Source organism: Choloepus didactylus, chromosome 12 (assembly GCF_015220235.1).
Source record: "Choloepus didactylus isolate mChoDid1 chromosome 12, mChoDid1.pri, whole genome shotgun sequence".
NCBI lineage: Eukaryota > Metazoa > Chordata > Mammalia > Pilosa > Megalonychidae > Choloepus > Choloepus didactylus.
The window spans coordinates 102,815,239-102,832,116 of record NC_051318.1 but is presented as its reverse complement, the minus strand read 5'-3'; the positions used below and the strand labels follow the sequence as shown (position 1 = coordinate 102,832,116).

At 37.0% G+C, this 16,878-nt stretch overlaps 1 protein-coding gene across 2 annotated transcripts in view; it reads left to right on the top strand.

The window, feature by feature from the left end:
* VPS36 (vacuolar protein sorting 36 homolog) overlaps nt 1–16,878 on the top strand; it is a 56,061-nt gene that overhangs the window by 12,092 nt on the left and 27,091 nt on the right. For both annotated transcript variants that reach the window (XM_037799651.1, XM_037799652.1), the window contains exons 2-4: nt 9,418–9,486; nt 10,903–10,973; nt 13,471–13,585. In XM_037799651.1, coding sequence (XP_037655579.1) covers nt 9,418–9,486; nt 10,903–10,973; nt 13,471–13,585 — 255 coding nt within the window. The remainder of the gene's footprint in view (nt 1–9,417; nt 9,487–10,902; nt 10,974–13,470; nt 13,586–16,878) is intronic.

Here is a 16,878-nt window from a genome sequence, read left to right as displayed (position 1 = left end):
TTATTTCTGTGGGGTTGGTAGTATTGTCTGCCTTTTTATTGTTTCTATCCTCTCTGTGTTTTTCTTTATCAGTCTAGCTAAAGATTAGTTGATTATATTGCTCTTTTCCAAAAACTAACTTTTGGTTTTATTGATTCTCTGTATTTTTGTCTTTTTTATCTCATTTATCTCCATTATAATCTTTATTTCCTTCCTTCTGCTCACTTTGCACTTTTTTTCCTTACATTCTCTAGTTTCGAGGTAAGATTTCTTACTTGAGATCTTTCTTCTTTTTTAATGTAAGCATTTAGAGATAAATTTCTCTCTCAGCACTACCTTTGCTGCATCCCATAAGTTTTGGTATGCTGTGTTTTCGTTTTCATTTGCTTCAAGATTATTTCCTAATTTCCCTTTTGATTTCTTCTCTTGTTTAAGAGTACATTGTTTAGTCTCAACAGATCAGTGAATTTTTCATCCTCTGTTATTGGTTTCTAGCTTCATTCCATTGTGAATGGAAAAGATACATTGTGTGATTTCACTGTAGAAATACATTGTATGATTTCTGTGTTTTCAAATTTATTGAGACTTGTTTTGTGACCTGTCATATAGTTTATCCCGGAGAAAAGTCCATGTGCACCAGAGAAAAATATGTATTCTGCTGTTGGGTGAAGTGTTCAGTAAATGTCTGTTGGGTCTAGTTTATAGTGTTGTTCAATTCTTCTTTTTCCATGTTCTAATGTCTGGATGTTTTATTCATTTTTGAAAGTGGTATGTTGAAATCTCCTGTTAATGTTGAACTGTTTCTCCCTCCAAATCTGTCAATATTTCCTTCGTGTATTTAGGGTCTCTGTTGTTAGGTGCATATATATTTGTAATTATTGTCTTCTTATTGAATTGACCCCTTTTCAGTGTATGTCCTTTGCAACTGTTTTTGACTTAAAGTCTATTTTATCTGATATTAGTATAACTTCCCGAGGTCTCTTGGGTTGCTACTTGCATTGTATATATTTTTCTATCCTTTCACTTTCAACCTACTTATGTCTTTGTAAACAGCATATAGTTGGGTCATTTTATCCACTCTGCCAATTTCTACCTTTTGACTGGAGATTTTAATCCATTTACATTTAAAGGAACTACTTATAATGAAGGACTTTGTTTTGCCATTTTGCTGTTTAGTCCTTGTAAGTCTAATAACTTTGTCAACCCTCAATTCTCCTGATAATTCCTAGTTCCGTAATTATTTAGCTTTTTGTATTGTACCATTTTGAGACCCCTCTCATTTCTTTCCAAATATACTTTTCAGATTTTTGTGTCTGTGTGTGGTTACCATGGGGTTAAAATTTTAAATTCTGAATCTGTAACAGTCACATTTGATTTGATGCTGGCTGTTTTAATTTCCTAGGCAAAATTAAAGCAAACACTTTGTTTTGTTTTTTTTTGTTTTGTTTTTTTTTGTTTTTTTTTTAATTTAATAAATTTTATTTTCAAATAAATTTAATCTTACAGGAAGAGTTGCAAAAACAGTACAAACCCCATACATAGAATTCCATCATACCCCGACCCCCCCTCCCCCGATACCCCATCCACCACCTTTAACATCCTGTCACACCACCATTTCTTTCTTTCCCTCCCTATCTATCATCCATCATCTATTGCTCTGTCCTCTGAACATATGAAAGCAAGCTGCACATATCTTTGAACAAACAATATAATTCACATATACCTTTCCCGTGGACAAGAACATTCTTTTGTGCAATCTCATTAAGTGCAAGAAAGCAAACACTTTGAATTGGGTTGGCTTAAACAACGGGAAATTACTTGCTCAGAAAAAGTCCAAATCAAGGCATCATGAAGATGATGCTTTCTCCCCAAAGATGTGGCATTCTGGGGCTGGCTGCTGGTGGTTCTTGGTGCTTCTCACATGGCAAGACACATGGAGACGTTATCCGGTCTCTTCCTTCTCTTCTGGGTTCCGTTCATGTTCAGCTTCTGGCTGCTCCCTCTATAATTTTCTCTATCTCTGTAAATTTCATTCTGCTTGTAAATGACTCCGGTAATAGGATTAAGTCCCATCCTGTTTGAGGTAGGCTACACCTTAACTGAAGTAACTTTATCAAAAGTTCCTATTCATGCCCACAGGAATGGATTTATTTTAAGAACATGTTTCTTCTAGGTTACATACAACTCCAAACCCTCACACCAACCTATTTACAATAATACACACATACACTGTACCTAATCCTCTCTATCCCCCTGCTTTTTTATTTTTGCTTGTTACAAATTATGTATGTATTATCATGTGTGTATTATACAAATTATCATTGTCTCTCCAAAACCATCAATTTTCTGTGCATTTGCATTTTAGTAGTTATATGAAGAAAGAAGTGAAGTTATATAACAATACAGTATAATGCAGTAGTCCTGGAATTTATAGTTACCCAAACGGTTGCCTTTACCAGAGGTCTTTATTTCTTTATGCTGCTTTGATCCACTGTCTAGTGTCCTTTCCTTTCAGTCCAGAAAGCTTCCTTTAGTGTTGCTTGTAGGAGAGGTCTAGTGGTAACAGATTCTCTCAGCTTTTGTTTATCTGCAAATGTCTTAATCTTCCCCTCATTTTGGAAAGAATATCTTGCCAGATAAAAAAATCTTGGTTAACAGTTGTATTCTTGCAGCTCTTTAAACATTTTGTACCACTACCTTCTTGCCTCCATGGTTTTCTGATGAGAAATTGGCACTTAATTTTATTGGGACTCCCTTGTACTTAACTTGTTGCTTTTCTCTTGCTGCTTTCAGAACTCTCATCTGTGGCATTGGACAATTTGCTTACTATGAGTTTGAGCTTGGTTTTCTTTGAATTTATACTGTTTGACATTCGTTGGCCTTCTTGAATGTGCGTGTTCATGTCATTAATTGGGAAGTTCTGCCATTATTTCTTTGAATATTCCTTCTGCCCTTTTCTCTCTTTGTTTTCCTTCTGGGACACCCATAATGGTATGTTTGATGGTGTCCCTCTGGTCTCTTGGGCTCTGTTCACTCTTTTTTTATTCTTTTATTTTTCTGTTCCTTAGCCTGAATCATTTCAGTTGTCTTCTCTTTGAGTTCACTGATTCTTTCCTCTGCTAACTCCAATCTGCTGTTGAAACTGTGCATCTAGGGAATTTTTCATTTCAGTTATTGTGTTCTTCTGTGTCATTATATCTTTGGAGAGACTCCCATGTTATTCATTCATTGTTTTCCTCATAGCCTTTAGTTCTTTCTCCATGTTTTCCTTTATCTCCTTGACCATATCAAGGATCATTACTTAGAATTCTCTGTCATGTAAGTCCGAAGTCTGATCCTCTTCATTGATGGTTTCTGCATTTTCATCTTGTGGGATGGGCCATCATTTCCTATTTCTTTGTTGGCCTTGTAAATCTTTTGTTGCACACAGTGCCTTTTAATATTTTAAAGTGTTAACTCTGGGATTTATTTCCTGGACCATAACTTAAATTTGTATCCAACTTGTGATTTGACAGATATTTTCTTGCATGCCAGGAACCAGTGAGATCAAACAAACCAAGGCAAAAAGCACCTCTAACTTTCTTTCAAAACTGACTCTGCTTTGTCAGAACTTAGCCCTCCTGTCAAGCATATCAGTGTGAGGCAAATGGGAAGTGCCTTATCTGAGCCTGCATGGAGATTTCTCTCACTGCAGGTCCCAGGTATTCCCCTTTACAGTCCACAGGAATTTGAAGGAACACCTCCTCTACTTTTGGAATAGACCTCCTCCCCCTCCTGGGTTTCTAATACAGGTAGGCCTTTGCCCTAAGTCTTTGCAACTTAATTGATTTTTGCACTGTCCCAGCTATCTGCAAGGGGCATTCCTGCTCTCCAGGTAAACTCTGGGAGGGCCAGCCCAAGACTTTTTCCCTGGCTCAGTCTCTCAGACTTCCACCTGATAGACTGGCACTGACAGACATGCACCCCAGGATGCACACGGGCCCCTCTGCTCCCTCAGGAACAGGGCCAGTGACCACAATGGGAGCACAAGGTGATTCCACTGTGTGTTGTGGAGGGGGTGGGGTTCAGCAAGGGAACCAAGATCTATGGCTTTTGAAGCTGTGTTTTCTTACTTCAGCACTCACCCAGCGAATGCAGCTCTTTTACTGTTTTCTGTAGTTTTGAGGAAGGTTACTGTCTTTTAGATTCCTCAGCTGCCTTTCCCCAGGGGCTTTGAACCAGTGGGTCCCTCAGAACTGGTCTTCAGCAATCTGAAATAGCTAATCAAAGGTAGAGACCTGGGATCAGACTACCCATCCCTGGAGTTTGGAGGACTAGCCCTTTATGTCCCACCTTGGCACCAATAAGCTGAGCCAGGAGCAGGAGCTTCAGTCCCCACAGCTGCTGGGGTGAGGCTGGGGGCAGGGGAGTGGTCACCATTGCACAGAGGGTAGAACTCGCCACTATTTCTTGCAATTTACAAGACTCTTTGTCTTGCTTCTCTTCGGAGGCTGCACAGTGTTCCACTAGACCTCGGGGTTTCAAAGTGGTTGGTTCAGCCAGTTCCTGCCAGTTCAGTAGTTGTTTCAGTAGCCGGACTGATTCCTGAAGCTCCTACTCTGCCTTCTACCTACAGTCCTCTCTATATGTACTTTTTGAAACCTACTTTTTTCTATAGTATCATGGGTATCTTGTAATATATTGTATCAGTGGTATACATAATTAAATTTATGGTTATTTTTGCTGAGGTAATGCTCTAATTGGTTATTTGTTTGAAAAACTATTTTAAACCATATTACTTTAAACGCAAAATAATTCTGTTATTATTTAGAGTTTGTTGTGATGCAGCCTTACAAATGGGACCAGCCATGTATCTTTTGAAATAACTAATTACTCCTGAGAAAGATACAAGCAAGTCCTGCCTTATGTCAAATTCCACTTTCTAGTAGAGTTAAGAGAAGCTTGCACTATATTTCTTGCTTTTAACAGAATGAAAGGGTTTGACTTATTAATCTCTTGGGTTCCAACTCTAAAATTTGCTTGTTTATATAATTTCCCATGCATAATAACAAATAGCAAGGATTAAAGGTTTGGCCCTGAAGACCTAGCTGGCATACTTTGTGATGGTACTATAGCTTTAAAAAAGCATTTGTAAGTTTATATATTGAGTAGGTGAAGCAGTCCTCTGACACAAAATTCAAACAACCCCAAAGAATATAAAATTAAAAGTTTCCCTCCTACCCTTGTCTCCTAGTCACCCAGTTCCCCTTTAGAGAAAATTACGGTATCATTCTAGAAAGCTGTGCATATGTATGCAGTAGGCACTTGTGTGAAATACATTGTCTTTTCCTTTTTAAAATACACATTTGTAACATACAATGCATGCTGTTTAAAACCTCACTTTTTTCACTTTGTTCAGGAGACTATACCATATTTCATTGATTTTAAGTGCACATTTTTTTTCCTCACATTATACCAACTCTGAAATTAAATATTAAATCCATCTAGAATTAATTTTGGAGCAACAAGTTATGTATAAATCCAACTTTATTTTTTTCCTACCTGGCTACCCAGTCATATATTGAATCTCCTTATATAATTATTCTTGCACATATTTGTATCTATTTCTTGGTTTTCTTATTATTTAAAAATTATTTTTAAAAATTATACAAGGCAGAAGGTTTCCAGCACCCTGTGGGAGGGAAGGGAAGCAGGGAGAGGGTTTAATGTATTCCAGAGTCTAGCCTAGAGCTCCAGTTTGCCTGGCCCTTAGCTGCTCTGTTCTCCACACCACCTCCGCCTAACAGAGCAGAGCCCCGTTTCGGTCATTTGGGGTGGGACAAGACAGTGCAGTGTCTAGGGCTTGAGGGGGAGCTCTTCCTTTGGCCAGGCTGGAGTTATGAACGAGGTACCCAGGGCCCCACCGACCTCTGTCTCACTGCCCTGGGCCAAATTCATCTGGGGTTGGGGGATCTTTCATCAAGCCTGCCCTTCCCCCATCTCTCTCCAGTTCCACTTATTTAATGAAGATGTTAAGGGAAAACTTCAATCAGTAGAGAAATCAATTCATATAGGACCCCCACCCCCCATGCTTTACAAACAAACCAAATTGACTTCATTCCCTCCCAGTAAGAACCTTCCCTTCTAGTAGACAAACAACAGGAAGCCCGACTTGAAGCATCTGGGTCAAGGTCTGAGGAGTATCCTGTAGGAAGGGCTCCACCAGCTGCCGATCTGCCCCAGCCCTTCCCGGGTGCGCTCGGGCTGTCCAGCCCGGGGGCTACGAACATCTGCACAGAGGCCGGGCTGTAGCCGGAGCCCACCAGGAAACCACCCATGCTGGCCAGGACACGGCAAGAGGCGCGGGTTCGGGTAACTCGAGATATAAGATGAAAAGTAGGAAAGAGTTTAATTACAGGAATTGGCTCATATTGGGAATTGGTGAATCCGAGTTCCATAGGACAGACCACAAGCTGGAAACTCGGGTGAAGATGAAGTTGTTTTCCCCAAGAGGAGCTGCCTGGTTGAAGAAGAGGCAGACATTGTTCTTTCTTACTGCTGAACTCTTCAGTTCCTGCTTTAAACCTCCAACTGATTAGATCCCAAGACTCCCCTCATTGCTGAGGGCAATCGCCTTTGTTGATTGTGGATGTATTCACAGGAGGGTGCAACCAACTGACTAATGATGTAAATCCACCTACAAAATACCTTCACAGTAATAATCAGGACAGTGCTTGTCAGACCAAACTGAATACCATAACCTAGCCAAGTTGACACGTAAAATTAACCACCACAATGCTTAAGACAGGGTTTCAAAGTTAGGCAGATTTGGTCTTGACTCTTGCTTATTTACTCTAAGGCTTGGGGAGTTTTCAGGTTTTTGAGCCTCAGTTTCCTCATCTGTAAAATGGATGTTAATAATTGAACTTATATTGGAGGAATATAAGAGTGTATGTACAGCTCCTAGACAGTCACGCAGTAAGTATTCAATACATTATTAGCTTCTGCCATTATTACTGTTAATAACAACAAAAAGGGTACAACACTTAGGACATGGAAGAAACTGAATTATGTTGAATTATGTCAAATTGAATTATGGGTGAAGAAAGAAATAGCAAAGGTTCAGAGACAGTAGAAGGCCTTGCAAACAAAAATTTTATTGTGATAACATATATAACACGAAATTTCCCACTTTAACCCTTTTTAGGTGTACAATCAGTAGCATTAATTCAATTCACAATTTTGTGCTACCATCGCCACCATCCATTACTACTCCCAGAAATTCAGTACCCATTAAGCAGGACCTCTCCATTTCCCCCTCCCTCCATCCCCTGGAAACCTCTGATCTACTTGATGTCTCTATGAATTTGCTTATTCTAGATAATAAAATTTAAGGGAATTGTGCTGGTTTGAATCTGTTATGTACCCCATAAAAAGCCACATTCTTTAATGCAGTCTTGTGGGAGCAGACCTATTGTTGGTTGGACCTTTTGATTAGATTATTTCCATGAAGTCATGACCCTGCCCATTTATTTAGTTTACTGACATCCTCTCTGAGAGGATAAAAGGCAGAGACGTTTTGCGGATTGTGGAGAGATGCTTGGAGATGCAGACAGAAAGACATTTGGAGACGCTAAGCTAAGAGATGCAGCCCAGAGTTTGCCCTGGAGAAGCTAAGAGAGGATCCCCAGATGCTTAGAGAAAAACACCCTGGGGGAACAAGCAAGAATGCACAGAAGCTTAGAGAGAGAATCTGAGACAGAAGCCCAGAGACATTTTGGAGAAAGCCATTTTGAAACCAGAATCTAGGAGCAAACGACCAGCAGACACCAGCCATATGCCTTCCCAGCTGACGGAGGTGTTCTGGATGCCATTGGCTTTTCTTTGGTGAAGGAATCCTTTTCTTGATGCCTTAGTTTGGATACTTTCATGGCCTTAGAACTGTAAATTTGTAACCTAATAAACCCCCTATATAAAAGCCAGTCCATTTCTGGTATTTTGCGTAACGGCAGCTTTAGTAAACCAGAACAGATTTTGGTAACAGAAGTAGGGTGCTTCTGAGTTTGCAAAAACCAAACATGTTGGAATGGCTTTTTAAATGGTTAAGGGGAAGATTCTGGAAGAGTTGTGAGGAGTTGATAGGAAAGGTCTAGATTGCTTTGAAGAGACTGTTGGTAGAAATATGGACTCTAAAGATACTTCCGATGAGGTCTTAGACAGAAACAATGAATATGTCATTGCAAACTGGAAGAAAAGTGATCCTCATGCTCAGAGAGAAACGCCCTGGGAGAACAAGCAAGGATGCACAGGAGCTTAGAGAGAGAATCTAAGAGAGACAGAAGCCCAGAGACATTTTGGAGAAAGCCATTTTAACCAGAATCCAGGAGCAAAGGACCAGCAGACGCCAGCCACATGCCTTCCTAGCTGACGGAGGTGTTTCGGATGGAGGTGAGACGACACACACCCAGACGCCTAGAGATGCAAACAGAAAGACGTTTGACTATGCTAAGCCAAGAGGTGAAACCCAGAGTTTGCCCTGGAGATGCTAAGTGAGAACCCACAGATGCTTAGAGAGAAAGCCACTGGAATCAGAAGCTGAAAGCAGTACAACCCAGGAGCAAAGGACCAGCAGATGCCAACCATGTGCCTTCCCAGCTGTCAGACTTGTTCAGGATGCCATTGGCATTTCTTCAATGAAGGTATCCTCTTGTTGATGTCTTAGTTTGAACACTTTTGTGGCCTTAGAACTGTAAATGTGTAACCTAATAAATCCCCTTTATAAAAGCCAAAAAAAAAAAAATTTATACAGGTGTTACACATGAATCCAACCACACTGTAAGAAAGTTCAGTCAATACTGGAGTGTACAGAATGAAAAAAATGCCCTTTGCTCCCTTTGCTTTCCTTCCTCCTGTTTCCTCATTCTTTTTCTGAGATAATCATTGTTAACAAATCACTGTGTGTTCCTGTTAGACCTTTTTTCTATTAGTTATGTATAGATGCATATGTATAACATCATTCACATGTAGTTTGGGGGGATATATATGAATATGTATATATGTATGCATGTATATTATACAAACACATTATATGCAAATTACTTTTTTCCCGGTATTGTCTTGGAGTTCTGTGATAGTCCATCCAGCTCTATCTCATTATTCTTTTTAACCTCTGCATGGATTTCATAGTATGGAGGTATACTTTATTTAACCACTCCTCTGTTAATGCATGTCTAGGTTGTTTCCAGTTTTTTCTTAATCCTATCAAGTTGGGGTAGCTTACATTTATGAAGTGTATAGCATTGCTTCTCTTTACATTGTGATTTGCTTCTCTTTAATTTGTAATAAACTTAATCATATTGAGTCATATGATTAACAGTGTTATATAGTTCATGAGAAGGAAAATCTGGGCAGCATTCAGTAACATGTTATTAATATTTTGTGGTGATCTTATCTTTCTAGATAAAATTTGATGCTGGGGCCCTCCTTCTCAGTACACACCGACTAATATGGAGAGATCTGAAAAACCATGTAAGATATGGTCTTTTTGCATGTGTTCTAAGTTTTAAATCACTAAGTATTTTCTTTCTTTCTATTTTCCTTTCTGGCCAAACTACAAATAGATGCAATATGTTTTTATTTTCAGAATGTCGTATGTCCCATTTGATCTCTTAGAATGGAAGGCAGATAGGGTAGGTAGGGTGTTGTCCCTCATTCAGCTCCAGAAAAGTCTTTGTAGCTACTGGATTGGAGAATCATGTTTTTAAACACCAGTCAAACCCTATGCTAAACCCAAATGTTCTGCATGTAATATGGGAGTAATTCTCCCATCATTTGTGAGGGTTCCTTAAAAATGACTTTACATTTTCAAAACAACCCTTTCTCTCAGGTTGTTGGTAGAGTCAAGTGGATATGTCTGCTATGAAGTGCATGCATTTACCCACATATTAGGGAGAAGTGCCTTTAAGTCAATCAGCAAGAAAAGAAAAAACACTTTCTAATTTCTAAAAAAGGAGAGCAAGTTATGTGTATATAGAACTGATATTTTTATTACAAAAGCTTTAATTTGAAAGTGTTTATGTATGTATATGTATATATGTATACATATATATCTGTAATTCATTGTTGCCACTAAGATAGGCTATCTCTTCTGTATTTTAATTTTCCTAATTACCCCCCATTCCCATGAAAATTTAATACCACAGATGTATGTGCTGTACTGTGGCCCTTTGAAAGGGCCACTAACCATTTAAGGCCTTTTTTCATCCCAAGAACCAATTTTTGCCCCCTTGAGGGTGCTGTTACCCCCATTGAGAATGCTTGTCTTAGACTGTTAATGTTGTTTAATTCTTTACAAAGAAATATACATTCAGGAAAAAAGTCTTTTTTTAGGATGGAGTGGGTTATCCTTAAGCCATGTGGTATAAATTAATTAATCTTAGTATAATTTTTGGATTGCCATGTAAAGAGGCAAATTTGGACAAGCCCTTATACCTATTACATGCCAGTCATGTAAAATAATTTTTAAAATTAGATTTACTAATAAAGAGAAGCTATCTCAATATTTTCTTTTAAAAATTAATTGTGTGTATGTGTATGGGTGAAGTACAATAATAAAGAAGAAAAATCACCCCTATAATACTCCTTAACACTGTTTTGATTTATCTGCTTATTTTTTTTTCTGTAGGTTAATATTGCATTATAAAGTTTTCATATAAATATTTTTTTTAAAATACACCCACTATGAAAACAAAGGTAGTTACGACTTCTAAACCTTTAATGATCTTCCACACAGCAAAGTGCCATCATGGTATTGTTTTATTTAATTTTTCCTTAATTATTTTCATTATTAAGTACTTTATAGTTATAAAACACTGTATTAAATGTGGTGAAACAGGAACTTCTGACAAGTCTTATAAATCTTGTTTTCTACTGATTTCATCCTAGGAATGCTGCATGGCCTTTCCTCTTTCCCAAATTGTGTTCATTGAAGAACAGGCAGCTGGCATTGGGAAAAGGTAAGGTCTATATATTATAATCTTTAGTCACACTTACAAAATATTTCTGGTCAAACTTAACTTAGCTGACTTATTGCTATGCCATGACTCCATATGTGGGAATGAATCTATTTTAATGTTTTGGGGCTTTATAAATAATAGTCAGTGATCAGGAAGAAAATACCTTAAGAAGGTGTCTTCATACATTAGATTCATTGGGGTATGAAGTCATTCTTAAAGAATGAATAAAATACTGAGGTTTGCTGTAATATATTCTCGTGTTGTTATAAATAAATATGGTCTAGCTATCATTGTATATATTTCCAGACACCTGCTTTCACATCTGTGTACCTGTTGTTCAGTATATAAAACCAGAAATCACCCATCTAAGAAAAATAGTTTCTAATTTATCATTAAGTTAATTTCTCAACTTTGACATTTTCAGGTATCAGCGTTAGTTATCATAATAGTTATTGTCCAAGCTGGGACATGAATAAGAATAATATGAGGATTGGATTATATGAATAATATAATATTATATGAATAATATATGTGAATATTATCTATATAAAATATATGAATATTATATGAATATTGGGGCAACAAGTGTAAAATGGGACTGTTCCCAGCAAACCAGGTGCGGTAGGCACCTTGTTTAAAGCCATAGTCTCACGTATTTTTGTTTATTCAAGTGTACCCCAAATTTTGGCTTATATTTGAAGTGCATGTCATTGAGGGAGATTTATGAACAAATATTGCTGGTATGGAATTTTTTTCCCATATAAGCTCTTCTTTAGGTTTAGCGTAATTGTACACTTTAATAGAAGTTAAAGATCATACTTCACTGGAAATGCAATGCAGGCCTGAATTTTAATGTTAAAACTACCGTAAAAGATTGCTTGTTTGACATAAAAGAAACTAACCAACATTTTGAAAAGATTAATAAGCAATAGATTTTTAGAGAAAGTGGTTCCTTTAATTTATGTTTTCTGCCATGTTACTTTTCTCTACCTTTTTAAGTTACAGAAAGTAAAATTTAAAGCTGTTCCAATCATTTGAATTTTTCTCTGCTGTATTGCTAGGAAATCTAAGCTCTATAATAAAAATACTTTAAATATTTATCTTCACCTTGATGTCTTATTTTTTAAAATATCTCCAGTGAGGAAGAATTTAATACTATGCCAGATTAACTTTTCTCAGACTTCTCTTTAGTTTCCAACCCTGCCTCCCCAAACAATTACCATATCTCATTGATTCTGCAACATACGTATTTTTTCACCTTCTAACATCTCTGAACTGAGATGCTTCTTTCATTTGGTGGATTTTAAATTTGATAAAATATGGTAATTGAATGATCCAATAAATGAATGTAAGAAAAAACTGGCATGGATCCTTTAATGCTTACTCTGGAATTTTTGAATGTTATTTCTGTATCATTTAGCATTTCATTGGACTTCTTTGGCAGAATCTGATAGTAGGGCTTAGATTATTTAGCTCTACAGATTGTGTGACCCTATCCTAGTTGTTTTTTTTTTTTTTTTGCTTTACTGGATGATTTATTTCATAGAGTCCTTATGCAGCTAGTTTACTTACCTCCCTTACTAATGTTTACCACAAAGTAATGGAGGAAGAGTCCTTACAAGGCTGGCCAGAGTTCACTAGCCAAAGCATTCGTTACACTGAAAAAGCCTAAAACCTGTGGTTTCAGTTTTATAGTGACACTTAGACAACCATGTGGGCCTAAACAACAAAAAGTAGAACTTAGTAATAGGTGTATTTATAATGTGATCATAAAATGCAGTAAACTAGGTATTCAGACTATTTTTATTATGAGTTTCATAATTTCTCTAATCTTTATAGAGTGCTGTATATTGAATATGTGGGAAAAAGGGAAGAAAACATTTATAAAGCTGAATAAATATGGTGGCATTTTTAATAGCATGAGAGATAATAGTAGTCATAAAGATAAGGTCCTTTGTTTTCCAAGAGCAGCAGCATTTTGAGAATTGCTTTTGCTATTGGTTATCTTTCTAAATCATACTGTTGACTTAGTGAATTTTCCAGCAAATGACACTGTAGAATGTTAGTTTTGGATGGAAATTTAATGAAGTGTCAGCTAGCCATTTAAACACAGATAAGTTTTCACATTTTGTTTTCAAAGTGACTGGTAGTATTATTTGGCAGAAATTATAGGCCCCTTTATAACCTCTGGCAATGACTCAGTGGATGGAAAACCCTAATTACACACCACCCAAAATTTTAGTTTACTTTGAACTTATTTTCTAAAACCACATTTTAATTTAATCCATAGAGCTAGTAACTTGAAACTTTTTGGTTCATAACTTGTGTTATGTAGAGATTTTTTTTAATTAATACTGTTTTTAAACAGATGCTCTTCAGGATGGTCTTTGTTTCTACCAGAACTTTAAAGGTGATATGTAGTATATTATAATTTATAATAATAGAATTAATGATTTTTAAGAGGCAACAAAATACATTACATTTGTTCTTTCTTTAGTGCCAAAATAGTGGTTCATCTTCACCCAGCACCTCCTAACAAAGAACCTGGTCCATTCCAAAGTAGTAAGAATTCCTATATCAAACTCTCCTTCAAAGAACATGGCCAGATTGAGGTAAGTTTCTTTATGAATAAAACTGGACTTAGGAATGTGTGTGAGTATTTTTTGTTGTCTGTTAACATGATAGAAGACAATATCATACAGTATACCAGGTTTTGTTCTATATGTATTTTTTAATTAGAGAATTTGTGGGTTTACAGAACAGTCATGCATACAATACAGATTTCCTACATACCACTCCACCACTAACACCTGGCATTGGTGTGGAACATCTGTTACAATTGATAGCACATTTTAATAATTGTACTATTAATTAAAGTCCATGGATTAACTTGGGATTCACTGCTTTGGTAATATAGTTCCATGGATTTTTTTTCTTTGAATTTTTTTTCTGTTACCAAATCTAACATTTCCCCTTTTAATAATATTCAGATATATATTTGAGTGCCGTTAATTGCGTTCACAATGTTGTGCTACCATCACCACCGTCCATTACCAAAACATTTCCATCATTCCAATAGAACCCTGTATATTGTAAGCCTTAACTTCCCATTCCCTATCCCCACCCCATCCCCTAGTAACCTGTATTCTAGATTCTGACCCCATGGGTTTGCTTATGCTGTTTCAAAACAATGAGATCATACTAGATTTGTCGTTTTCTGTCTGCCTTATTTTACTCAACATGATGTCTTCAGGGTTCATCCATTTTGTCGCATATATCAGGACTTCATTCCTTTTTATGACTGAATAATATTCCATTGTATGTGTATACCACATTTAATTTATCTGTTCATCAGTTGATGGACACTTGGGTAGCATTCATCTTTGTCAATTATGAATAATGCTGCTGTGAACATTGGTGTGCAAATACCTGTTCTAGTCCCTGCTTTTCTTTTGGGTATATACCTAGTAGTGGGATTTCTTGGACATATGGTAGTTCCATACTTAGCTTTCTGAAGAACCACCAAACTGTCTTCCTCAGCAGCTGCACCATTTTACATTGCCACCAGCAATGAATGAGTGTTCCTATTTCTCCACATCATCTCCAATACTTACTTTCCATTTTTTAAAATAGCAGCCATTCTAATAGGTGCACAGTGGTATCTCATTGTAGTTTTGAGTTGCATTTGCCTAATGGCAAATGATGCTGAGCATCTTTTCATGTGCTTTTTTTTGGGCATTTGTATATCTTCTTTGGAGAGATGTCTGTTCAAGTCTTTTACCCCTTTTTTAATTGGTTGGTTGTCTGTTTTTTGTTAAATTGAAGAATTTCTTTATATCCTTTATTAGACATGTGGTTCCCAAAAATTTTCTCTCATCATGTAGGTTGTCATTTTACTTTTATGATAAAGTCCTTTGAGGAACGAAAGTTTTAAATGTTCATGTGATGCCGTTTGTCTATTTTTTTCTTTGGTTGCTTGTTATTTGGGTATAAAGTCTGAGAAACCATTGCCTAATACAAGGACCTGAAGATGCTTCCCTGTGTTTTCTTACAGGAATTTGATAGCTCTAGCTCTGATATTAAGGCCTTTGATCCACTTTTAGTTGATTTTGGTATATGGTGTGGTGTGAGGTAGGGAGTCCTCCTTTTTCTTGCAAACGGAATTCCAATTTTCCCTGCAGTATTTGTTGAAGAGGCTATTCTTTCCTAACTGAGTGAACTTGGCACTCTTGTCAAAAGTCAGTTGGCCATAAATATGAAGATTGATTTCAGAGCTTCAAATTTTATTCCATTGGTCTATATGTCTGCCCTTGTGCCACTACCATGCTGTTTTGATTTGTGACGTTGTAGTAAGTTTTAAGATCAGGAAGTGTGAATACTCCAACTTCATTCTTCTTTTTCAAGATGACTTTAGCTTTTTAATGCCCCTCACCCTTCCATATAAATATGATGATTGGCTTTTCCATTTCTGCAAAGAGGGTTGTGGAATTTTGATTGGAATCACATGGAATCTACAAATTGCTTTGGGCAATATTGACATCTTAATGATATTTAATCCATGAACACGGAATAGCCTTCCATTTATTTAGGTCTTTAATTTCATTTAGCAGTGTTTTGTAGTTTTCTGTATACAAGTCTTTTACATCTGTGTTAGATTTATTTCTAGGTATTTAATTCTTTTAGTTACTGTTCCAGTTTGCTAATGCTGTGTTTTCACAAAACACCAGAAATGGATCGGCTTTTATAAAGGGGGTTTATTTGGTTACAGTGTTACAGGTTTAAGGCCATAAAGTGTCCAAGATAAGGCGTCACCAATTGCATACCTTCACTGGAGGATGGCCAGTGGCATCCGGAAAACCTCTGTTAGCTGGGAAGGCACGAGGCTGGTGTCTGTTCCAGAGTTCTGGTTTCCAAATGGCTTTCTCCTAGGACATTCCTGTCTCAGCTTTGTGCGTTCTTCAGAGTGTCCCTCTTGGCAGTAGCAAGCTCACTTCTTCTGTCTGAGCCTTTATAGGGCCCCAGTGAACTAATCAAGGCCCATGCTGAATGGGTGGGGCCATGCCTCCATGGAAATTATCTAATCAAAGTTATCATCTACAGTTGGGTGGGTCACATCTCCATGGAAACAATCAAAGAATTACAATCTAATCAACACTAATATGTCTACCCACATGAGAGTGCATCAAAGATAATGGTGTTTTGGGGGACGTAATACATTCAAACTGGCACAGTTACCATTTTAAATGGAATGTTTCTCTTGATTTCCTCTTCTGATTGTTCATTGCTTGTGTATAAAAACACTACTTATTTTTGGGTGTTGATCTTGTAATCTGCCACTTGGCTGAATTCATTTACTAGCTATAGTAGCTTTGTTGTGGATTTTTCAGGGTTTTCTGTATATAGGATCATACCATCTTCAAATAGGAAAAGTTTTACTTCTTCCTTTCGAATTTGGATGCCTTTTATTTCTTTTTAAAGCAAGAACTTCCAGTGCAAAGTTTGAATAACAAGTGGTGACAGTGGACATCCTTGTCTTGTTCCTGATCTGAGAGTGAAAGTTTTCAGTCTTTCACCATTAAGTAGGATGTTAGCTGTGGGCTTTTCATCTATGCTCTTCATCATGTTGAGGAGGTTTCCCTCTATTCTTAGTGTCTAAGTGTTTTTGTTAAGGAGTGCTGGGTTTTGTCAAATGCCTGTTCTGCATCAATTGAGAAAATCATCTTTTTTCCCTTCATTTTGTTAATGTATTGTTTTACATTAATGGATTTTATGTTGAACCACCCTTGAATACCAGGGATAAATCCCACCAGATCATGATATATAATTCTTTTAATATGCTGTTGGATTCGGTTTGCTAGTATTTTGTTGTAGATTTTTGCATCTATATTCATAAGAGGTACTGATC